The sequence below is a fragment of the Dendropsophus ebraccatus genome, chromosome 8 (assembly GCF_027789765.1).
Source record: "Dendropsophus ebraccatus isolate aDenEbr1 chromosome 8, aDenEbr1.pat, whole genome shotgun sequence".
Lineage (NCBI taxonomy): Eukaryota > Metazoa > Chordata > Amphibia > Anura > Hylidae > Dendropsophus > Dendropsophus ebraccatus.
The window spans coordinates 110,461,025-110,487,313 of NC_091461.1; the positions used below are offsets into that span (position 1 = coordinate 110,461,025).

Genomic DNA, 26,289 nt, shown 5'->3' on the forward strand with positions numbered 1-26,289 from the left:
AATATACTCTTGTTTACTGTGAAGATACTTGATACAGAGAACATACAATACAATTTCGCCTTAATACGTTACTTGAGACTTTAGAGTCCAGATCTGTACTGAGAGTGAAAAGATGACACAGCCGTGCTGGTTGGGTTGCGTGCTGAGAGATAGGAATTGTTCAGAAGTGTAGAGAGGAGGATGTCGAGAGAGTCCCAACCAAAGTATTACTGTGCTCTGCCGGAACTTTAGAGGTAGAATACTTGAAAGTAGAGAGAATACTTGTGCCCGTGTTTTGACTCTTTGGTCTTTGCACCACCTATTGCCCACCAGTGTTGGGTGACCTGTCCTAGAGGGTGACACAAGCCCCAGACCTTGTTACCTGGGATGAGCAGAGTAGTCAGAGTTCTCTGATTGCACCCACGCTGCGAGATAGTGTGCTTAGGCTTCTACCAACTTGGCTTCATCCGGATCAGTTCCTATACTTTTTGTGGATATTGTCTTGCACTGTGTTAAGATGTCCATGGTGTGGGTTGGGATGATCCCTTACTTGTCCTCTCTAGTAGTGACTTAACACTGCATAGTGTGCAATAGTGTTGCTTGAGGGAAAACTGTGTCTAGGTCTTGCATATACATGTGCTCTGCTCAACATCTAGACCACAACTATCTGGACTGGGGACCTGGCAGGAGCCAGGGCCCAACTTGACTGCTGTAGGGGGCGTCCTATCTTGCGTTCTTCCTCTACAGAATCCAATGAAAGAAGACCCCACAATTCCTCTACCCATGTGACTTCCTTCCTACAGCATGTGTAAACTGTGCTGCGAGTGGGTGAGGAATGCGTGTGAAAGATGTAAAGAGAAAGATGATAAGTAAGGAGAAAAAACTCATTGGCATACAGATCCATGTGGTACATAAGAAAACAATAACCCTTTAGTTCCTACAGCTGTGCAATATCTATGCACAAATACTTGTAACAACGACATCTAGTGGAAAAATTGGTACTGCTACAATACCACTTACACTTAGAAGTACAGACTTTTGCGAAGGGTTTAACCAATAGCAACACCTGTGGTGGGACACCACATACTCCCCCACTTTCAAGAAGCCGTCCACAGCGTAACACCTTGAGAAAAAGACTGGACGAAAAGTTAAAGGCACAGCATATAAAATTCAGACATATAAAATAACATATAAAACTTTGTTTTGGGCAGTAATGAAAGCCGTAGAGATAGGAAGGTTCAGAAGTGTAGAGAGTAGGATGTTAAAAGTGTCCTAACCCAAGTAGTACTGTGCTCTGCTGGAACTTTAGAGGTAGAATAAGTAGAATACTTGAAAGTAGAGAAAATACTTATGCCCATGTTTTGACTCTTTGGTCTTTGCACCACCTATTGCCCACCAGTGTCAGGTTACCCATCCTAGAGGGTGACACAAGCCCCAGCCCTTGTTACCTGGGATGAGCAGAGTGGTCAGAGTTCTCTGATTACACCTATGCTGCGAGATAGACAATAGGGGGCCATCAACTATAGGGAGACTATACAGAGAGCCACCTACTAAAGGAGGACTACATTGAGGGCCACTTACTAAAGGAGGAACTACACAGGGGCCATCTATCATATGGGGACTACACAGACGGCCATAATTTACTATGGGGACTAAACTGGGGGCCATCTGCTATAAGGAGACATACACACAGGTCCATCTACTATAGGGGGACCTACACTGGGGGGCCATCTATAAAGAGATCTACACCAGGGACCATCTACTATAGGAAGACCTACACAAGGAGCATCTACTATAGGGGGATGCAATGAGCTTGTTGCTCTAGAGTCCCGTGCCTGTGCATCTGTGCTCTTGGTGGGGGAGCAGAATAGTTGGACAGTGCGGCGCCTAGGGTGCTTGGCCTCTATAAAAAAAGGGGTGTAGCTCAAGATGCAATTCAGCCCCAAGTGTAATGAAACAGCCACAGATTTGTGGCACGGATTATGGACTGGCTCTAGTTTGGCACAGTTCTGGGGAGAGGTCTTACTGGAAAATCAAACTGAGGACCACCCCACAGGCCATTCTATTGACCCAGAGAAGGGAATCTGTACCCCGGTCCCTTTGACATTACATGTGATTCTCCTAGCAGTGAAGCAGCTTTTATTGCAACATTGGTTGCAACCTGACATTCCCAGTATTGGAGAGCTAATTCCCTTACTAAAAATTTTCCCAGGCATAGATAGAATTGAAACAGAGAGACACAAGAAAAAAGTGACCCCTCTGTTTTTCAAAAAATGGAGAACTTTTATTCAAACACATTATACACAGAGCGAAATTCACCAAATAGTTGCGCCTTTTAGCTATACCACATGGTCCCTGAAGGCGGATATAGCTGGTTCCCTAGACCCTCTACGCCTTCCACCGAGATCCTCTGCCCGTGGGGTACAGCCTCCCTCACAATAAAAATCCAGCAACCTTATGATATATGATAAATGTTGGCTCTTGTGAAACAGTATTTGTCGTGATCAAGGGTGCGGCTAGCACCAGAAACGCATAGACAGTTTTGTGAGAAGTACGCTGATGTGTCCATGGTCTTGTGGGTCTTGGAATAAAGAAATTTGGATTCGCCTACAAATACTAGTTCCTTGTATCTTTTTGACTTATGATATGCGATACCTTGCTTCTCCCCCCCCTTTTTTTTTCTCCTAGTGTGTGCTCCCTAGTTCTATTCTCCCAAGTTGGGTGAGTTCATTACTTTTCTCTTCGGCTCCAATGCGAGCAGTATGAAACGGTTAGTTCTTTTTCTTACGTGAAGGATTTGTATATTACCTATCTTCACAATTTTCATATGTGCGGACAGTCTGTGAAGCTATATGGATTCTTGTCTTGTACTTTTATTCTTTAGTACTGGACTGTCTATGAACAATGTTTTTGGAAAAATGTTTTTGAAAAAAAATCTTTAATAAAACGAAGTTAAAAAAAAAAAAAAAGATGCAATTCAGTGCACTATAAATGCACCTGAACCCTGGTGTAAGATGGTATTTATTAAAGTGTCTCTGGAATTAGAAAAAAAAAAACTTTTTGACATGTCAAAGAAATTTCCCGAAGTTTTGATCGGTTAGGTCAGGTGTTCAAACATTGGGAGATGTGGTGATTATGCATTTCACTCCCAAGCTTATTGCGATCTCCATCTCCCTCTGAAAGATGAGCTCCATTAGGGGTCTATGTAGCTTGTCTGGTGCAGTGATCCAGGGAGGTAAGAGCATAGATGTGCACTTCTCCCGGCTGGTATTAGAGATCATTAGGGATCTGAACACTCAGATACTATTGATGAGCGAACAGTAAAATGTTCGAGTCGAACCTCGAACAGTAGTGAAGTTCGACTCGAACTCCATTAAAGTCAATGTTGGGGTTAATTTTGACACCTATATATACTAGGAGAAGCTGGAATTACCATCCAGCAGAGTAAACTGAAAACATCAGAACAAAATCATCCTCTTTGGCCTCTTGATCTTTTGAACCGCCTTCTGACCCCAACTGCATTGTGTGGTCAAAAAGCTCTTCAGAATTTGGATTATTTCTACCCATGTTGGCCTCCAGATGGACTGACGATAATGATGACATCTGTGGCCGTGACTGAGAGGAAGAGGGGGTCAAACCGCTGGATTCAGGGTCCGATAACCCCTGAAGAACAGTTTACGCTGTTTAGTAATAAGGCGCACAGGGAACCATGCAAGAGATGACGGTCCTGCGACTGGCGATGTTCTCGGTTGTATGTTGGCCGGAGCACTGGAAAGAGTGCCTTGTCTCGTTCCTCTATCTCCCCTTCCTACGCCTGATATTGCTCGCTTATCACCTCTAGTTCTCACCATGTTCAAAAGGCTAAATATGATAGCTCTGATATAAGACAAACTATGAAACTGTATAAGGTGACAAAAAAACAGATATAACCACTCTGGCTGTCACACTTCACAAATCCTATGTAGGATTGATTACTGGGTATAAGAGATGTGGAGATTTTCTTTAAAGATGAGTGTGAAACTATAAAAGCGGAACAAATAATGTATCCAGCACAATGAGTGAGCTGAGAATGGCGCTCAGATTGCATCACAGAAAGTTTTATATGAGATGGTCATGTGATTTTAGCAGCCAATGAGACCCTTACACCTCAGCAATGACGTTTCTGACACTTCTATGTGCTTTGCACTGATTGGCTGGTAGAAAGGCACTCGAACTTGAACACAAACGCTAACTCAAACGAACAGTAAAATGTTGGGTTTGGTTGAAGTTTGTGAAAATCGAGATGTTCGACTCGAACCTAACTTTTCTATCAGACACGACCAACATAAACTCTCTGAAACAGGTCAAAAGTTTTTTCTAGTAACAGGAACACCTTAGTTGGTCTGAACCAAACATAATAAGACTCTCACAGATCTAGCATGCTTCTCTGAGTATAAGCCCTAACCTTATTTCAGCGGAAATATATATATTATATAACACCCTGCCTTATTATCGAAGAAACACAGTATGAAACAGACTGCACCATTGTGGGAACTCCACAATCCACATGCTCCCCCTAGTGATGATGATGGTGACAACGCCCCCAGGCTTAACCAATGCCCTACAGCCAGGGAATGGGAGCTACATATAAGGAGGGATAAGCACTGGGCACACTGCCACATCAAGCATCATGGAGCATCAGGAGAACAAGCAATGTCTCACACAGGGCTACCTGGAGGCTTTCAAGCACTTTGCCACTAAGGCTATCCATGCAGGGCAGGAACCTGAGCAATGGAAGTCTAGGGCAGTGGTGCCCCCCATCTCCCTATCCACCACCTTCAAACAGTATAGTCCAGGAGAGTTTGAGGTAAGTTTCAGGACAATGCACATTGCTAGAGGAGTCTATATCTATGAACCCATAGATAAATCTGTATACTACAAGAGTCTATATCACCGCACCCATACATACAGGGGCGGACACAGACTACAGAGGGCCCCTGTTAAAAAATGTCTTTGGGCCCCCATATCGTATCTCCACCTTTCTGCCTTAAAGGCGCACACATATGTACGCCTGGGTATCCAGTACATGTGTCCTGGTATCTCGGCCTGGCATCGGTATCTCAGATGCCAGGCCCCACTAAAGGACTGTACTGGCAGGCCCATCCTGATGTATCCGTGATCACAACTCCCTGAATAACAACTACGACTCGCAGAATGCCTTACACTTAAGAAGCTCTCAGAGAATGCTGGGAGTTGTAGTTTCTGGGGGGACAACCTCTTGAGTTGTCTGTTCATTTGTACTTCTAATCCCAGCACATCCTGAGGGCTGCATACTGCAGTAAATGCTGGGAGGTGTAGTGTTTGCAGCTGTTGTACTTGGAGGAACCTGGATGCATTATACACTGGGTGCTGTGTGGGGGATGAGAGTATATAGCTCAGAGTGTGGAAGTGACCCCCAGAACAGCACTAATAGGGGATAGAAGAAATTGGCCCTTAATCACTGTGGCTGCACAGGTGGGATACATGTACTGTATGTGGCTGCACAGGTGGGATACATGTACTGTATGTGACTCCACAGGTGGGATACATGTACTGTATGTGACTCCACAGGTGGGATACATGTACTGTATGTGACTGCACAGGTGGGATTCATGCACTGTATGTGGCTGCACAGGTGGGATACATGTATTGTATGTGGCTGCTAAGGGGGAAGATGAAATAACACAAAGCCATGCTGCAGGGGGGAGGGGGCAGAATTACTGGCAAAAAAGGCATAAACTTACAGGGGGCTCTGTGCTTTCTCTTACACAGTCCACCCTCTATCTTACAACTCCCAGCGGCCTGACAGACACACTGACAATAATCACTCACTGTCAGAGCTGCTGCTGCTCGTCTTCACAGTCCTGTCCCTGGCAGCCATAACCCTGCAGGATCCCCCCAGCCCCTGTCATCACATGCTCTCTCCTCTTCTTACACAAGAAATGCCTGACACTGAAGGCTAGGAGGGGGAGCGGAGTACAGGAGGGGGAGCGGAGTACAGGAGGGGGAGCGGCTGGCAGCAGCGTGCAGGGGGAAAGGAGGAGAGAAGAACCAGCCCCGGCCAGGCACAGCATCCAGTGACTAAAGGTACTGTTACACTGAACGATTATCGGTTGAATCGGCCTAAGTCGGACGATTATCGCTCCATGTAATAAATACAACGATCAGCCGATGACAATTAACCTATAATTGTCGGGCACGGACCACGCATCACTATGTGTAATAGCGGTGCACGGCGGGCAACTGACAATATACATTACCTATCCACGCTCCAGGGCTGCTCCTGCGGCCCGCTTCTCTCTGGGTCCCGTGCGCCCTAGGTGGAGAGCAGCTTGTCAGCTGACAGGCCGCTCAGCCAATCACAGGCCGGGACTACCACGGCCTGTGATTGGCAAGGCGGCCTGTCAGCTGACAGGCCGCTCTCAAGCTAGAGCGCACGGGACCCAGAGAGAAGCGGGGCGCAGGAGCAGCCCTGGAGTGTGGATAGGTAAAGTATATAGTTTAAGAAAGGGCTGCAAGGACATCAGTAACGATGCAGCTTTTGTTAACCCTTAGACGACCCAGGGCGTATAGTTACGCCATGGAAGTCTGTCCCCAGACGACCTAGGGCGTAACTGTACGCCCTGGGTGTTATTCCCGCTATGAAGCGCGCTCCGGAGCGGAGCGCGCTTCATAGGAGGTGGGGGCCGGCTGCAGTGAGCAGCCGGGACCTCACCGGCAATGACACACTGCAGCGATCGCGCTGCCGCGTGTCATTAACCCCTTAAACGCCGCGATCGCGGCGCGACCGCGGCGTTTAAGTGTAAGTGACAGGGGGAGTCCCCTCTCACTTACCGATCGGGACCCCCGCAGTGTGACTGCAGGGGTCCCGATCGGTAAAACGGACTGCTGGAGGTCTCTTACCTGCCTCCATGCGGTCCGATCGGCGATCTGCTACTCTAAGCCTGCACAGGCAGGCTCAATGAGCAGATCGCCGATAACACTGATCAATGCTATGCCTATGGCATAGCATTCATCAGTGTAGAAATCAAACTAATCTATGTACAAGTCCCCCAAAGGGACTTCAAATGTGTAAAAAAAAAAAAGTTAAAAACACTAATACACTACCCCAAAACCCCTCCCCCAATAAAAGTTGAAATCACCCCCCTTTCCCATTATATAAATAAAACATATAAAAATAAATAAATAGATAAACATATAATATACCGTAGCGTGCGTAATTGTCCGATCTATTAAAATATAACAAGTGTCATTGCGAACGGTAAACGGCGTACACGAAAAGAGGGGAAAAAGTGCGCGGATTACCGATTTTATGTTACATTATATATATAAAAAAATTTATAAAAAATGATCAAAACGTCCGATCTTCACAAATATGGTATTAATAAAAACTAGAGATCATGGCGGAAAAAATGACACCCCATACAGCCCCGTAGGTGAAAAAATAAAACCGTTATAAGCGTCACAATAGTCCCATTTTATTTATAATTAATTGCCAAAAAAAAGGATTTCATTTAAAAAAAATATGTAACATTAGAGAATCTGTGTAACCTGCATATGGTTGTGTTCGGACTGACCTATAGAATAATTGTATCATGTCGCTGTTACCATATAGTGCATAACGTAGACACAGGAACCCCCCAAACGTTACCATATTGCATTCTTTTTTGCGATTTCACCAATTTATATCTTCATAAATAATATATTTGGGATTCCGTCATACATGTTATGGTAAAATGAATGACGCCATTACAAAGTACAACTATTCCTGTAACAAATAAGCCCTTACATGGCCTGTAGATAAAAAACTGAAAGTGCTGGAGCTCTTAGAAGGGGAGGAGGGGAAAACGGAAACACTAAGATCAAAATTTGCGCGGTCCACTGGGTCATTTTGGGCCTGGTCCTCAAAGGGTTAAACGATTATCGGGCCGTTTAATAGGCCCAGTAAATGAGCGCCGATCTAGTAGATCGTCGCTCCTTTACAGTTGTTAATACCACCCTAAGTGGGCCCCTCAGGAACAGGGAACCTGTACTTCCCAGGTGCTGATGCTGCCTGGGGGGCCCACTGACGTGCCATGCTGAGCTGACACTTTAGAATCTGAGCCTGGTGGGCCCCTCTATTGGCCTGGGCCCCTGTGCACCTGAACAGGCTGCACAAGTGATATGTCCGCCACTGCATACATATATTATAACATTTTATATAATGTTACGTGATGTCACAGTTTATAGTGCAGCGGGGCAGATATATGGAAGAGAGTGAGAGGGGATAATGGAGAGGATGGGGGTGGTGGAAGTGACGTTGGTAGTGGGTAGAGATGAGCGGAACTTTTGGACTTTCGGTCCGAGAACCGCTCACTCCAGTGCGATGCCTGCGATCCCGGGTGCATAGTTGTGCTCCCGGGAATCTGCGGCCGCGATCTTCCAGGGAATTCAAGATACATTCCCTGGATCCTGCCTGCAGATTCCCTGGAGTGCAACTATGCACCCAGGATCGCAAGCATAGCAATTGAGCGAAGATGCCGTGGGACCAAAAGTCCGACGGTTCGCTCATCCTTAGTAGTCGGTCACTAGGGCCCCTCTCCTTTGTATGGTACTTTAGGTCAGGAATGAGAGGATCGCGGATGAGCTGCTGAGTGATTGACCAAAACCCGCAGGATGGCTGGGACCAAAACCCGCAGGATGGCTGGGCCTTGTAGTGTGCCACAGGCCCTCTTCTCACATCGATTTGTCTTGGTCACTGGTGACGGGCTGAGGGCTTCCACAAGAGAGGGCCCAAACTGCTTTCTGGACTCTCTTTCTTGGGGGGGTCCTCTGTAGAGGTTTTAGGGGGGAATTTCATCTAATGTTCTCTGATGGTGGTCGGTGAAGGGAATCTTGTAGTTCCCCTGGGACCAACCCTGATATTGCTGTCTGGGATGATGACAGGATGGCTGGGACGCCCTTGACGTTGGTGTGGTACAGATTCTAAACCAGACAATCGGGAGATGAGGAGGGAGGTGATGCAACAGTAACTTCTTCACTGCTTAGGCCTTATTCCCACTTTCTTTGCGCACGTTGTATATACTGATGGTGAGTAGCGTAATGGATTATTGGAACTCCCAGCATCATGTATCATTATGATGCCAGGAGCTTCAAAACAGTTTAAATCTTCGCAGTACAGTACTGACACAGCCACGTGACTGCATAATTCAGGCACTTGGACAATCCAGTTCTTTTAAAGATGGTTTACTGTGCTTGTGTGGAGAGGTGTTTGTAGCCGCCTGCAACTATGAGCATCACTAACCAGCGGAACGTCAGCCTTTCCCAGCTCCAGTCATGAGAGTCTTCAGACAGGGTTGTAGGCCAGACGCCAACTAGGACGGTTCCTAGAAATATCCACAGGAGCTTTCTGACTAGTCATCTAGGCCGGGCTGGTAGCCAATTGGAATAGTTCCAAGAAATATCCAAGGATACCTCTAATCCTTTCCTCTTGGTATCAGAGAATACACAGAGCACATTTAACATTAAAAAGTACTAGTATATTAAATAAAATACAGACCGTAGACAGGTACCATCCTAGGCCCAGCTGTACTCTCTCCAGCTGTATTCTCTATGGGGGCCCCATAGAGAATGAATAGGGTTGTCTAAGCATATGTGGTGTGCTCTGTTTATTTTAGGTACAATTTGGAGGGTCAGTGAGGTGCAAAGTGGTTGGACCCCACCAATGAGCTTGTTATCCCTCGTTCTATGGATTACTTCTTCAGATGGGAATACCCCTTTAAGGCCTTATACACATAGCCATATTACACACCCATTTGTACAGATCTTATACAGAATCCAGGCTAAAAACTATTGTAGCATAATTGTTGTCGGGTGTGAACATCTAAACCCCAAACAATCAAAACTTAGAACACATTTCATGTCGCCTATAGCATCCAATCAAATTGCTGCTTTAATTTTCCCAGAAAGGGTTAAAAACTATTTCTGCACTGTGATTGGCTGTGTTGGGTCACATGGCCAGCTAAGGGGGGCCAGCTCAGGAGCAGTTGCCCATAGCAACCAATCAGATTCTAGCTTACATCTTTAAAAAAACAATGAAAGCTGGATTCTGATTGGTTGCTATGGGCAGCTGTTACTATGTGTAAAGTTTTATAAATCTCCCTCCCAGCGTCCGGTGGTTGTGTAACACTATCCCCGCCATCATTAATAGCTCACAGCTGGGTTAATCTTATCATGGAGGGGCGGCCAAAGTTCTGACAAGTCTAAGTATAGCTTCTAGTACAGTAATGTGACCCTGGTTTTATCAAACCGGGTTAAACAAGTCTACAAGTTCACATGGCAACAGGCCATTGGTTTTTTACGGCTGCATAACCCCCATATGTTATAAGGCACCATTTGATATCATCCAGCGCTGTCTGTCATCCTAAAAAAATTTAAAGGGATATTCCCAAGTCAGCTAATATAGTTAGACTTGTAGGACTCATCAAGTTAAATATGTTTGCAAATACATTCATTTACCTAATGCTGCATTTACACAAAACGATTATTGTTCGAATTTTCACATTAACGATTGCATTTGAGCGATAATCGAACCGTGTAAAACACAGCAAACGATTAAACGACGAGCGAGAAATCGTTCATTTTGATCTTTCAACATGTTCTTAAATTGTCGATTGTCGTTCGCTGAAAGTTCGCAGATCGCTTCATGTAAACAGTTATTCACCAATTTACCCTATGTTAAAGATGGGCTTAAGCGATCTTAAAAACGATCGCACTAACGATTTTTCTTACGAATTTTCAAACGATTTTTCTAACGATTTATTCATCTAAATGCTGATCGTTATAAAAACCAAATTGTTGCTTCAAAATCGTTAAACGATCGATTGGGCGAATTATCGCTCCTTGTAAACGTAGCAAAACTTGTCTTCTTCTCCTGATATGCCGCTCTTTTCCTCTCACTGATGAATGTTCGTTTCTAAGACACTGGCCACCACTCTGCTCTAAAAGCAGTGAACTAGTAGTAATATACATATACTGTACATATTTGTATATATTATACCATAGTTGCCAACAGTCCCAATTTTGCCGGGACTGTTCCGGTTTTGAGGAGACAATCCATGCAAAATCATGTCCCGGGAAGCCCCGCCCCCGCCGTGGCAAACTCTGCCCCCGGTCGCATGAAGCCCAGCCCCCGGGCTCTTACTCAACGCTCTCCCTGGATGTGGCCTGGACAGGCGCTACAGGGCCTGGTAAGCAAGTCCTCTCCCAGCCGCTGCCCTGCATGTGCAGCTGCCACTGTGCTGGGGCTGTGGGTAAAGGGCTCCTGCACTGCTATACATAGTTGGTGCCCCAGGCAGGGAGTGCTGCTCTGGGCAGCCTGCTATTAGGACCTGCAACCAGTGGGAGATACATCCAGCTTTATAGAAATGGAAATTCTGCTTCTCCAGATTGCCTGCCTTGCGTGCTGCCCTGCCAGGAGGTTCTGCAGCAGCTACTATGACCTTTAATGACTTGTAGCCAGGGCCTGCACCTAGTTTTTGGGGGCCCTTGGGTGACAGTGCCTCAGCGGGCCCCTCATCAATCCATCCACTATACACAATCACTTGAGACACCACTAACATACACAAACACACACTACTGACACAGACACTGACTGACATACACATTAAAGGGGTTATCCAGCGCTACAAAAACATGGCCACTTTTCCCCCTACTGTTGTCTCCAATGCAGGTGCGGTTTGCAATTAAGCTCCATTTACTTCAATGGAAATGAGTTTCAAAACCCCACCCAAACTGAGGACAACAGTAGGGGGAAAGTGGCCATGTTTTTGTAGCGCTGGATAACCCCTTTAATGACACTGTCTGACACACACTTACCGACAGACACAGATTACATCTGACACACTTTAATACTTGACACACACAAATTTATTGACTGACACACATTAATTACTGACACACACACTAACTGACACACACATTACTGACTGACACACTGACTGATGTTCAGCCCGATCACCCTGCACTACAGTGAGCGGGCTGAACATTAGAACACCGGCCCCTTTCCCTCTCTGGGGCCCAGGCACTTGCCCGGGTAAGCCTTGTGCTGACGCCGCCCTGCTTGTAGCTGAAAATAATGATGTATTTATATAGATGTAACAGAGCTGAATGGGTTATGTTAGAAGTAATGCAGCCTCAAAGTTAAAGTAATTAAGTTTCCTTAGTAATTTTGGGCAGTGACTCCTGTCACTCTCCTACTGCTGCAGAAGTCTATGTCATCCTTTCTAGTTGAAGGGGTTATCCAGGCTTAGAAAAACATGGCCACTTTCCACCAGAAACAGCACACCTCTCCTGTCCTCAGTTTGGGTAAGGGTTTTGCAGCTCAGTTCTATTGAAGTGAATGGAGCTGAACTGCCATACCAAACACAACCTAAGGACAAGGGTGGTGCTGATTTTGTGAAAAAGTAGCTGTGCTTTATATATATATATATATATATATATATATATATATATATATAAAAAAAAATATATATATATATATATATATATATATATATCCCCTTAAAAATAGAGTGCAATGGGAATTATACAAAGAAGTTTTTCTATATTTTCGTATAGAAGCCCATTTATGTGTTAAGTGCACATCCCATGGGTGATGGGTTTGTAGTTAAATATAGGAGGACATTTATTAAGGAATAAATTAAATTTATTCGCAAATGGCCGTTTCGCGAATAAAATATTCACATCTGGCCATTTTCCGCCCGGTACGCGGTAGGCTATTGATAATTTTTTCACTAAAAAATAGTCAGCAAACCTACTCCAGCTCTGAGCTGGCGTAGGTTTCCTGGCGCGCGCACTGGTGCGCACGGGGTTTATGTAAAGGCAGTACGCCTCTACATAAATCTCCGAACTGTCGGAGTTGCGGAGACATTTTTAAGTCCGGCGCAGAGAACTCCGGACTTAATAAATGTCCCCCATTATCTCAACAAGACAACTCCATCAAAGAGAGACTCCATGGTGATCAGCTGATCCCTGCAGCTCCGGATCCTAGAACTTCTGCAATCTGCGGATGTGACTGGTGAAAGCTGTGGCTGACATCACAAGTATTACATGGCTTCCATTCAGATGAATAAGTGACCATGTAATACAGGCCAGGCCAATTCCAGATCAGTAGACGCTTCCTCTCTGATGAATAAAGCATATGGACATGGGTGGTTGTAGTTGTGAGACGCCTGTAACGCTAACTCTTTAGCCGGTGACTATAAAGTGATGATCAAGAATTCATTAAAGATTATATCCCGGCTCTTATAGCTGCACGCGGCAGTAAAGCCTTTCATTACTTGATATACAATGAGTAACTAGAGACATTAATCTGATTATTAAAATTAAAGGAGAAAGACATTTTTTAGCAGGTGCTGGGGAAGGGGAGGCTCTTACCTCCCCCGCTCCAGTGCTGGTGGCCGCATCCTGCCACTCTGGTCCCGTGCCGCTTCCCGGTCTGAGTGGGAATCGGGTCATGACGTGAGGTCTGTTTAGCCAGTCAGCGGCCGTAGTGGGGTCCTGCCCGGAGCGGCGGTATCCTGCCACTAGCACTGGAGCGGGGGAGGTAAGAGCATGTTATCTCTTTTATCCTCCCCAGCACTTGTTAAAAAAACGGGTCTGGTCGGACTTCTCCTTTAATGTGCCATGTCAAAGCATTTCCCACAATACCAAGGTGTCAGAGCACTTGGCCATCACCCCCCTGGCCGCCTCTACATGGACGGGGGTCTGTCCGCTACACCCCTGATTGGTTCAGAAAACATATAGCCAGCTGTGAAAGATAACAGAGCACCCCTCTATGTAATATATGGGGCCTATCAGCCAGCTATTTAGTGTAAGAGAGTAATACAGTGCAGGATTTCCTCAAATAGTATATAAAGCCTAAACCTTTTTCAACCGGAGCCTCACCAACAGAGTATAGGCCTCCACAGACTGACCAAGCGGATCACAGAGCCTAACCATCTAGGATGAAAGTGTGGTGTCCCAACACGGATGTTGTTATTGGTTACACCCTTCGCAAAAGCCTTTACTCATATGTGTAAGTGTAAATGTAGCAGTACCAAAGTTTTACCACTAGATGTCGTTATGTATGTATGTCTAGATATTGCACGGCTGTAGAAGCTAAAGGGTTATTGTTTTCTTATGTATTACATGGATCTGTACACCCATGAGAGTTCTTTCTTCTCTTCTCCTATCACCTTTCTCTTTACATCTTTCTCGCACTCCTCACCCACTCACAGCACAGCTTACATGCGCTGTAAGAAGGAAGTCACATGGGCAGGAGAAGTGTGGGGTCTTTTCTACTTTGGATTCTGTAGAGGAAGGACCCAAGCTAGGACGCTCCCTACAGCAGTAAAGTTGGGCCCTGGCTCCTGCCTGGTTCCCCATCAAGTTAGTTGTGATTCAGACGTTGAGCAGAGCACGTGCACCTGCTAGACCTAGACACAATTTTCCCTCAAGCAACACTACTAAACACTATGCAGTGTTAAGTCGCTACTAGAGAGGACAAGTCAGAGATCATCTCAACCCACGCCGAGAACCAGAAGGAACACAATGCAGGACAGTATCCTTAAAAAGTAACGGAACTGATCCAGATACAGCAAAGTTGCTAGAAGCCTAGGCACTCTATCTTTCAGCGCGGGTGTAAGCAGGAAACCCCCAGCATACTGGTCATCCCAGGTAACAGGGTCTGGGGCTTGTGTCACCCTCTAGGACGGGTCACCCAACACTGGAGGGCAATAGGTAGTGCAAAGACCAAAGAGTCAAAACACGGGCACAAGTATTTTCTCTACTTTCAAGTATTCTGCTTCTTCTACCTCTGAAGTTCCGGCAGAGCACAGTACTACTTGGGTTGGGACTCTCTCGACATACTCCTTTCTACTCTTCTGAATTTTCTACCTCCCAGCACGTAAGTCAGCCAGCACGGCTGTGTCTCCTTTTTTACTCTCAGTACAGATTTGGCCTATCAAGTGTAAAGTACCGTATCAAGGCAAAGCTTTATTACCTGCTTCCTGTATCAAGTGTTTTCAGAGTAAACAAGATCATATTTATTTTAACGGGACTCTGTGGTTCTTCACCAAACAAATACACAGTAAAAACACCTTCCTTGGGTCATCTCCCCTTTCTGTGGGTGGCAGTGCCAATAGTCCGGGTGAGTCACTACTTCACTCCGGACCACCGTGATAATTGCCCAAGGGACCCCCAAACAGCCCAGCAGGTCACTGTCCACAGGGGAAAAAGGTATAGCCAGCCCACTTAAATAGCTATACCTTGGCCAACCACCACAGGAGTGGTTTCTCACTTAACCACCTGGCAATTGACCGGCTGTGACTCCCAGTGGGGCGACACCACAGAACTCCATGCAAAAATAAAAACTATTGCTCAGTTCACCCTTCATCTGTCTCCTTGACTCTGTATAGCATATAAATAAGTATAAATGAGTCAATAATGTCCCTAATCGAGAGACTGTTGCGGCCAGGTAAAGGACTGTGTAGCTTATGATCACTTTTGCGAGAATTGCCTTCCCAGCTGTGCCTCACCAACAGCAAGGGGGCGCCTCACTGGGGAGGCCTTCCTCGCAGTTTAAGAAGCACTGGCCTAAACCAATAGGAATATTTCTTTACATTCATATATTTATTTTATTTTTTAGGGTTATGACTACAGCCGCTGTGGAAACCCGACGAGGAACTGTCTGGAGAAAGCCGTCGCCGCCCTTGATGGTGCCAAATACTGTAAGATTTCAGATCTATTCTACCTCTGATAATGGAACCTAAACAATACATTTAATTTAGCAAGAAATTTTTCTTTTTTTTATATATATATTTTTTTTGCTGTATTGTATTGGTTGTGTCCTGTTACTACTACTACTTTGTTCTTTGTGTCCAGGTGTGGCCTTTTCATCCGGCCTGTCTGCGACACTTAATGTTGCTCACCTTCTGGATGCTGGAGACCACATCATCTGTAATTGTGATGTGTATGGAGGTAAGATCCCAATCACTGATGTGCAAAAATATCTTGTCATACCAAGAAGGAGATGCCAACATATACCGTGGCGTTCTGCAGCCATTCATTTCAATGGCCTGAACAAAGTAAGCTAGTGACTGTATGAGGGCATCACAACTCTGGGGATAATGACTTAGGGTGGGGGTCTTGTGGCCAGTTCTGTTGCTGACCGCAGCCATGGGGAGAGGTAAGTTAGTACTTGTAATCAATTTCCCCCCTGTCGGCTGCCAAATTTTATAATCCTTTAAGAGAGTTAGGGTTTCTGCTTTGTGCAGGTTTACTGAGGCTTTAGGTGACCCTTAGAGTTTAGTGGCAGGCAGTCTATGATTTTGGTCACTTAGAAGTAACCAAGGCCGTGGTAGCAAGGCGCTTAGAGTGGCACTGTCCAAGAAGCACTGGACTCTGCTGTAGAGGGTCTTGACAACTTTGACCTGTTTGCAGATACTTAGTAGAGAGAGAGAAACCAGTACTACCTGGTAGGAGCTGAGCTTGGCGTTAACCAAAAACAGAAAGGTCCAATTAGCGAGAAACGCAACTTCTGCAACCCCAGGCTAGACTTGACTTGAGACACACTTTGGAATACAGGACTTGACTGTAGACTGCACACTGACGCTGGAAACCAGAAGACACTAGCTTAGGTAGAGGTGGGCTCTGGCCAGTCGCCAAACTCTTGGGAGACGACTCATTGGTGAAGGAACTAGCTGATCCAGACTTAGGACATGAAAACAGGAGAACCCCCTCAGGCCTGCACTAACCCTCCGTAAGTTATACAGAGACAGTTTCCTATTGGTGAGGGCATTCTCAGTTAGCGAGAATTGACTGGGGAGAATCAGGAGACTGAGCCAAGGCCCTGATAGGCAAAGAGAGGGGAGGAAACCTGAGACAGACCGGCTCCACAAGCAGGTGGCAGACAGTGCCGCCCCACATATATATATATATATACACCTTTAGCAGCACAAAAAGAAGGGTTGTGGGACACTACAATATGATGAGACATTGCAGAATTTGTTTTTCTTATCAGGTACACACAAATATTTCAGAAAACTTGCAACAAAAATGGGTCTGAAGGTGACGTTTGTTGACTGCTCTGATCTGAAAAATGTGGAAGCTGCGATCACCCCAGACACCAAAGTGAGTAATGTGCATGTACTGTATGTGGTGCATGTACTGTATGTGGTGTATGTACTGTATGTAGTGCATGTACTGTATGTGGTGTATGTACTGTATGTAGTGTATGTACTGTATGTGGTGTATGTAGTGTATGTGGTGTATGTAGTGTATGTACTGTATGTAGTGCACGTACTGTATGGGGTGTATGTACTGTATGTAATGTATGTACTGTATGGGGTGTAAGTACTGTATGTAGTGTATGTGGTGTATGTACTGTATGTAGTGCACGTACTGTATGTGGTGTATGTACTGTGTGTAGTGTATGTAATGCATGTACTGTATGTAGTGTATGTACTGTATGTGGTGCATGTACTGTATGTAGTGCATGTACTGTATGTGGTGTATGTAGTGTATGTGGTGTATGTACTGTATGTAGTGCACGTACTGTATGGGGTGTATGTACTGTATGTAGTGTATGTAATGCATGTACTGTATGTACTGTATGTAGTGCATGTACTGTATGTAGTGTATGGGGTGTATGTAGTGTATGTACTGTATGTAGTGACAATCCAGCAATTGTTGTTCTGGTCCTGCTGGCAGGATAGTTGAGCCGTTTAATAGGTTTACTGAATGAGCACCGATCTATGAGATCTATGAGATTGCTGCTGATTTATGGTTGGGTACATTGCTCCTGACATAACAGTACTGTTTAGGGTAGGGCAGCGATTGGCATCTACTACATTAATATATTAAAGAAATATATTCTCTTTCCCCTCAAGCTTGTATGGATCGAAACCCCAACAAATCCAACTCTAGTGGTTGTTGATATACAAGGTTGTGCTGACATCGTTCACAAATATCAAGGGATCCTCCTGGCTGTGGATAACACCTTCATGTCCGCCTATTACCAGGTGAGGATGATCACTGTGTATTAGAGACGAGCGAACCTGGAGCATGCTCGAGTCGATCCGAACCCGAACTTTCGGCATTTGATTAGCGGTGGCTGCTGAAGTTGGATAAAGCCCTAAGGCTATGTGGAAAACATGGATATAGTCATTGGCTGTATCCATGTTTTCCAGACAACCTTAGAGCTTTATCCAACTTCAGCAGCCACAGCTAATCAAATGCCAAATGTTCGGGTTCGGATGGACTCGGATGTTCGCTCATCTCTACTGTGGATACATCTGTAGTTGTTGAATCCCATCCAGTTCTATCTGTAGGAAATCTGATGAAGGGAAGGATGACGGCAGCAGAAGAGGAGTGCGCTGATCCTGTGTGCGCTGATCAGTGATCTGTCCAGTCACATGATGGTAGTTAGGAGTTAGGAGAGGGATGCATGTGGTACGGTCAGAAATATGACTTGTCTTTTTCAAATAAACTATATCAGAAACAAAATAGACCTCTTCAATACACTGGATAATAAATGCAAATAATAGGGGGTCCAGATATCATTTGTTACAATTGTTTAGGGAATTTCCTAGAAACCTGTTTATGTGATTTATTTAGCACATAGTAGAAGCAAGTAACACTTTTTTTCTTCTTCAGCGGCCACTGTCTCTAGGAGCGGATATCTGTATGTATTCAGCAACCAAGTATATGAATGGTAAGCGAGCCCACAGGATAGATAGGATGAGGGGGCAGTCTGTGTTTCTTCACTTAAGTGGGTATTCCGGTGATTTTTTTTTTTCTATTAAATTAACTGGTTTCAAAAAGTTATAACAGTTTGTAATTTACTTCTGTTTAAAAAAAAAAAAAACTCCAGTCTTCCAGAGGTGGCAGCAGAGAGCAGACGGAAAAGAATACACCACTTCCTGAAGAATATACAGCAGCTGATAAGTACTGGAGACTGGAAATAGAAGTAATTTACAAATCTATATAACTTTCTGAAACCAGTTGATTTGAAAGAAGAGTATTTAGACCCCCCCTTCATCTAAATATTCTTACTTTTACAGTGGTGCCTCGGTTCTCGAACATAATTGGTTCTGGAAGGCTGTTCCAGAACCGAGCAGTTCGAGAACCGAGCTGTAAGTTCTCATAGGGAACAATGTAAATCTAATTAATTGGTTCTTACACTCCGTGGGTCAGGTGCAGAGCACCCGGCCCACAGAGCGTAAAAACGCTCTATGTTCCCCGCAACAGTGAGAAGCAGGAGCTGGCGGCTATTTAAACTTGCCGCCGCGCTCCTGCTCCTCTCAGCTGCGGGGGACACCCTGTAAAGAAGTGGGGGATCCCATCATAATGAGGGGAATCACCGCTTTTTTACAGGGTGTCCCCTGTAGCTGAGAGTAGCAGGAGAGCGGCGGCAAGTTTTTATAGCCGCCCACTCCTGCCTCTCACTGTTCCCAAACACCTCTGTCAGCTGAACATCAGTTCAGCTGACAGTTATCCCCCTGGTTTTGTTCGGATACCGAGCAATGTTCGGATACCGAGCAAAACTTCAGGGGGAAATTTAGTTTGAATACCGAATTGTTCGAACGCCGAGCTGTTCGGGAACCGAGTTTTTACTGTATATAGAAAATAATGCATTAGCCTTAATACCATCTTTGCTCTTGGCGTTTCAGGCCACACTGATGTCCTCATGGGATTAGTTTCTGTAAACTGCGACAAACTGTATGAAAAGTTAAAGCTTCTTCAGAGCGGTGAGTGAAGAATTGTATTATCACTCTTGCTTTCTCAGATAACTGCAGTTCATGGAGGATTCCACCGGGGGAGCTAGAGGTTAAAATCCACTTGCACTGAGGTTGTGTAGATTTTGGTTCAGATTTGCATATATATATATATATATATATATATATATATATATATATATATATATATATAAAATAAAGTTATGGTTGCATTGCTTCTGCGTTGGGTCCACTAAATACCTAAACTTTTTCAAAACTTTTTGTAATTGCTGAGGGTCCAAATGCTCTAAACATCAAGGTGGTCAGTGGACGGTTTTTCTCAGCTTTCCTTTCGGATGCAATGTATGGGTGGAACATCCTATGAATCTGTAAACCACACATTAAAGTGAGATGAAATAGAAGGGCACAGTGCTCATCTGAATTTTTCTATTCCTTCCTTTTATGGGGTCAGTGGAGCCACAAGTATAGAATAAGAATAGAATATAGCAGTAGGTGCTGGACAGAATGATTTACAGCCAGTACATAGAACATGCTGTCGCTCAATCTGCAGGCTGAGGTGAGATGCTCATCTTGCCTCGTGGTACATATATACACCTACTATGCCTGGTTGACTGTATCATTTGGAGCACCATCCAAGAGCTCTCTGCTATATCACAGAGCTGTAAGGACTTCCTATAAGCTCTATGCATACAGTTCTGCCATGTGTATGAGGTTTGCTGTACAGTACAATATCTGGGGCTTTACACAGTTATGGTGGAAAATACCTGCCTGGATGTTGAGATATTGTGCAGATTTTTTCCAGTAGTTTCCATTAGAAATCTTCTTCTATTATGCAGATATTGGCGCCGTCCCATCGCCATTTGAGTGCTACCTCTGCAACCGCGGACTGAAGACCTTACCTCTCAGAATGAGGCAGCACTTCCATAATGGTCTGGCTGTGGCCTTGTTTCTGGAGCAAGATCCTCGTGTCGAAAAAGTTCTGTTTCCAGGTAAAATGTATTACTTATTATTACCGATGCAGTTCAGTGTCTGTGGTTTAGCCAATAGCCTTAGTCTTGGAGAATGGTCAGACACTGAATTACAGGTTAGCTACCTTGAGTTAGAGGGAAGATAATTTGTATACTTTTGCATTGCCCATAAGACTTACAGACAGGCAGAATCTCCCCAAAGTACCCTCCAAGTAATAATGGCCAAATTAGATTGAAAGAACAAAGTATATGTGCAATTGTCATAGTTTAAAGGGATTATGCTGTGTTAGAAATGAATTAAGCTCCATTCACTTTAATTGAACTGAGTTGCAAAACCTGCACCCAAACTGGAAACTAGAGCCATGCTGTCTCTGGAAGAAAGTGGCCATGTTTTTCTTCCCTGGATCACCCCTTTAAGGGTTAATACACCAGCTACGGACATAGCACCCTAATGTGTTTATATTACAGACTAGTCTCTCATCCCATGTGCTGCTGTATGGTACCACAATATCCCTCTTATATACTGTGATCCTCTTGTTGCAGGGCTGCCATCTCACCCTCAGTATGAGCTCACCAAGCGTCAGTGCACCGGAGTGCCAGGGATGGTCTCCTTCTACGTTAAAGGCAATTTTGAACATGTAAAGATTTTTTTCAAGAGCTTAAAGGTAAATGACCGTAGATTTCTATAGATTTGCTATATACTGCACCCTCAGAGGAAGCTTAAAGGACAACTCCCACGAAAAATTTTTTTAGCTTATGGCTTCCAGCTTGCTCAGCCCTGATTGGCTGAGGTTGCTGGAAGCCATGTGATGCGCTCCAGCCAATGAAAAGGCTGCCGGTGCGCAAGCGCACTGGCAGCCTTTTCCATCCCCAGGACCCGGAAGTCAGAGACATCGCTGGACGGCGGATGACGGTGAGGTGGACGGCGGGCGAATGGAGTGGCGATCGTCACCGGAGGGATGGTGAGTATGGTGTCTGTGTGTGTCTGTGTTTTTTTTTTTTTTTTTTGGGGGGGGGGGGGGGTCCCGCGGGAGTTTAAAGGGATTAGAAAATTCAGTCTGCTATTTTTCTGTGTAGAAACAGAGTAGTAATAGACTCTTGTCCTGTGGATACTATATTGCGGCATCCTAAAGCTCTTGGGGTATGTGCATTGACTGGAAAAAAGAGGGGCTAAAGGTTTGCCGCACCTCACTAGTGTGTATGGCTCAGCACCACACTTGGAGTGCGCTACTGTCTCCGCGCCCAAGGACAAGAAATAATGCAGAAAGTGAGTAGGCTCTCTAGAAGTGGGTGAGATTGTATAAATGTTATACTCTTATAGTCAGACAGATAGTGTGGGGTTATATATATAAATCTAGTGGGCATCACTAATAATCATGGAGTGCTAAACCAATGCATATAAGTAGTAAATCATCCTCTCAAAAGAAAAAAAGCATATGCACAAAAAATGGTAGCACATCACAAAAATCTTTATTATAACACTGACATAGATACAAAAATATCACATAAATATATGAATGTACAGGAGTAGTAAAATGAGGGAGACAATTTATCTATTACCTATAATTTCATCTCGGCTATCAGCGCAAAGGGCCCGACACAGATAGCACAGTTTGGCTCTATATGCATACGTGATATTATCTGCTACGAATTTAGTAGACCCTGTGCTTAAATCAACAGAGTTTGTGCAATATTAGATATTGTTTTCTTGTTTATGTTTTTAAGTATGTTTATTATTAGGTTTTTATTTTCTGATATTTAGTCACACAACAAACAACTAATCTTACCCCACACTATCTGTCCGACTATAAGAGTATAACATTTATACGATCCCACCCACTTCTAGAGAGCCTACTCACTGTGCATGTGCATTGATCGGATTATGAAACACAACAACAGGCAAAGAGGAAAAATACTGAATTCTGATTTGTCATGTCCCTAGGTGTTTGCACTCGCTGACAGTCTTGGAGGATATGACAGTCTGGTTTCACATCCGTGAGTATATGTGACAGTGACTCCAGCCTGGGGCTCTCAGAGCTTCTGGGGGTATTATAATTTTTGAACATCATGGGCTCCATCTCCATGAAGAATCTGGAAAAAGGGTCTCCTATTTATTCTATGTGTCAATTCTTTGAGCGGAGAGCCCTCCCATAGAGACACTGTCTGACACTGAGGCAGGAGGCATTCTCCGCTGCAGAATTCTGCAGGTCCTTAGAAGTTAAAGAGGCACTGTCACCCAAAAAAATTAAATTCTGCTAATTTTGCTCAGTGTGAACAGGCTTTAATGGCTGATTAACCCTTTAACAGCAGCCATTAATATGTTTACTTACTATACTCTAAAATTCGTTCTAGATGGCAGCACATACAGTCCTGGGTCAGTGCCTGGCTTTTACTGGCTTCCAAATCTATCTACACACAGTTCTAATAATGGTCCCCCAATCTGTGGCTTTCCAGATGCTCAAACACTACAATTCCCATCATGCCCTGTGCAGATTTGTTTTTCCTTATCCTAACCTAGACTCTGGTGCTAGGTCCCTCTCAGAAGATACTACAGTATACTGTACTGGGAAGCGGACAGATGGGCTTGTTAGCGGCTCATTTCCTACCGTGTAATACAGGGATGGGGAACCTTTGGCCCTCCAGCTGTTGCAAAACTACAATTCCCTTCATGCCTGGACAGCCAAAGCTAAAGCTTTGGCTGTCCAGGCATGGTGGGAATTGTAGTTTTGCAACAGCTGGAGGGCCAAAGGTTCCCCATCCCTGGTGTAATACTGTGTTCCCTCCTGTGTAGAGTGATCATGTCTCACCCCCAAGTGCCAGAGAAGGACCGCCTTCTCCAGAACATCACCGACACCCTCATTCGCCTCTCTGTAGGCCTGGAGGACGCAGAAGACATTATAGAGGACCTGGACCAAGCATTGCAGGTTGCGGTGAGTACTACGGGGTCCATAAATTTAAAAACAAGTTATTAAAGGGGAATTACACTGAAAGGTATCTACAATAATCTACATGTCTACACAGAATCCTTCCTTGCCAAGGGATGTTAAAGGGGTCTTCCAGGACATTTTCATTGATGGCCTATCCTCAGCATAGGTCATCAAGATAAATCAATGTAGGTCTGACATTTGGCATCTGGTCAATCAATTTTTAGTTGCTGTGTTCTCTTTATAGTGGCTATGCCAGCCACTGAAGTGAATAGGAGCCGAGCTGCAGTAACCCAGCATGGCCGCTATACATCGTAAGAGCTGTCTATTTCCATCTTTATTTAGTGGAGATGTGGGCATTGCTGCTCTGGAAAACAGATGGTCATTGAGGTTGCTGGGTGTTGAGTATCCTGAGGCTAGGCCATCAGTATGTTCCAGAAAACCCCTTTTCGTTTGGTTGCAGTTGCAGGATACCAGTCCAAACCCTTGAAGTCAATATAACTGGTCTGTATAAAAATCACCAAAAAAGCTGATTTCAACTCTTTTTCATTGCACTTTTTACAAATGATGCAGTAAACCATAGAAGCCAGGCAGTATTAGCTAGGGCAGGTGGTTTTATACCTTCTCACCTCTTGTCACGGTGCCCTCCCCATGGACCAGACACACACCTGTTAAGATAGAACAGTGTAGGTGCAGGTGTAGTGTGAGGAACTACAGAGCCCAGCTTAGACTTAAACAGGTGCAATGTTAACGTGAAAACTTCTCAGAGGCACAATACAATAAATCACAGTCCTTTTCAATAAGGTACAGAAGATACAGTTGAGAATACTGATTGGGAGATCCCTGGAAGTGAGCTGGGTGCTTGGAATACTTTCAGACTTGAGACTTTAGGACCACGGCCACACGCAGATATACTGTAGGAGTATAATACTTGAGAAATTTAGGCACAGTCTCTTTAAGGAAAGTTACTTGTTAGTTGGTGTTGAGACTAGACTTAGGTGATAGTGGGCAATAGAGTGGCAATAAAACAGTGCTGTGTCCACTGCTATGACCGTCTGCCTTTTGCTGTACGTGGGCACTGAGTGACACGAATCCAGAAACACAGACCCCACCTTTGAGTAAAGCTGTCGGTGAGGCTCCAAAGAGAACCTAGCCCAGAGTTCTAGGCTTCATCTGTACTTATCCAACTGCAGAATTTTTGACTCCTGGTTCAGCTATCAAGAGGCTTCACGGAGAAACAGAACAATAGCTCCTCAGTGCGGATAAGTTTTCTCCCCCGTCTCTTGCAGCCTCACCAAGGGTGTTACTAGCCCAGTATGGCTAGTTCTGAAACTCCTTTAGAAAAAAAACACTAACTACCTCACTCACTGGAACCTCTCTATACTACTTTCCTCTCACTACAAACCTCTCCTAGACTCTGAACACATGGCCTGCTTCCCCACTATATGAAGCCTCATGCAGGTGATTGGACGGAAAGGCACACTAGAGACTGTCTGTTTAACCTCTGATAGGTTAGTTTAATAGAGGAGGGACAACTTTGAGGTACCTAGCTTAGGCACCGGTTCTCAGTCAGTTTCACAGGCAGTGGCATACACAGAAAAATACACAAAGCAGGTCACATAGCTGTGCCATGTAGTGTATAGAAGATAAAGTGACATCTAGTGGTGGGAGTGCATATAGGTCTCTCAGCCTAGAGCATACATACGCAATGGTGAGTGTTTAGACCTTGTTCACACTTGTGTTGCTTGGTGGCCGCTTTCACTGCCGGCGGCGCCTGCTGGGTTTGGGGGGGGGGGCCTTGGGGATTGGTCCCGTGACAATGGGGTTGCAGGGCCATTCTATTGCCTCCCTTCCCTGCTTGCGCTCGCTTTGCTGGGTTGGCGGTCACTGACCGACACAGTGTGGAGTTAGTGTAGGGACTCATGTGAACCAGGGGACCTGCAGGTGGTACATGAGGCAATATGGTTTGATCAAATTATATACCAACCAACATGGTTTTTAAATGTAGCCGAGAGGCATTAGTGTCAGCCATAGGTGTGAGGTGCAGCAGCTCCTTTCCATCCACATCCACATACATAAATACATAATACCACTGACCTTGACATGCTAAAAACAGCAGTGGAACACCCGCTCTGGGACAAAGCAATGAGACAGCAATAAAACAAAAAACATTGTATGTTTATATTCACATGGCAGAATTTCACACAGATTATGGTGCGCTATCCATGTGACATCTGAGCACATACTGAAGAAACAACCCCATTTATGTGTGCAACTGGTTTCTAGAAATGTCAATAACAATTCCAGTGTGTATGAAGGACTGTTATTGTAATTTCTGTTATTGCTGATAACATGTAAGTAAACTACCATGTATGCACCAGGCCTACCTTATCCTTATGTGACCAATAATAACCTTTCTGTTCTCTTCCTTTGTAGCACCCGGATCTTACAAACCCGACCAAGGTGGAGGATCTGCTGCGGAATCTGAAAATCAACTGCGAAATATGAATCTATTTACTTTCCCTGATTAACAATTGTTATAAAATTACAATTAAGTTACAGTATAAATTGGGCACTTACTGCTACAAATGTGATCCTTTAAACAAAATGTTAATCTTTTCAATAATAAAGTTGATATCTATA

General features: G+C 44.7%; 1 protein-coding gene across 2 annotated transcripts; it reads left to right on the forward strand.

Annotated features, from left to right (window-relative positions):
- Positions 1-4,645: 4,645 nt before the first annotated feature.
- LOC138798827 (cystathionine gamma-lyase-like) lies at positions 4,646-26,289 on the forward strand. Of its 2 annotated transcripts, XM_069979436.1 has the most exons (12): positions 4,646-4,825; positions 15,665-15,746; positions 15,901-15,996; positions 17,039-17,148; positions 17,907-18,038; positions 18,673-18,730; positions 19,689-19,766; positions 20,591-20,743; positions 21,266-21,387; positions 22,665-22,717; positions 23,514-23,652; positions 26,083-26,289. In XM_069979436.1, the coding sequence occupies exons 1-12, from the start codon at positions 4,649-4,651 to the stop codon at positions 26,152-26,154; spliced, it is 1,272 nt and encodes a 423-aa protein (XP_069835537.1). In that variant the 5' UTR covers positions 4,646-4,648; the 3' UTR covers positions 26,155-26,289. The 2 variants fall into 2 exon arrangements, with proteins under 2 accessions (XP_069835537.1, XP_069835538.1); XM_069979437.1 differs by lacking the exon at positions 17,039-17,148.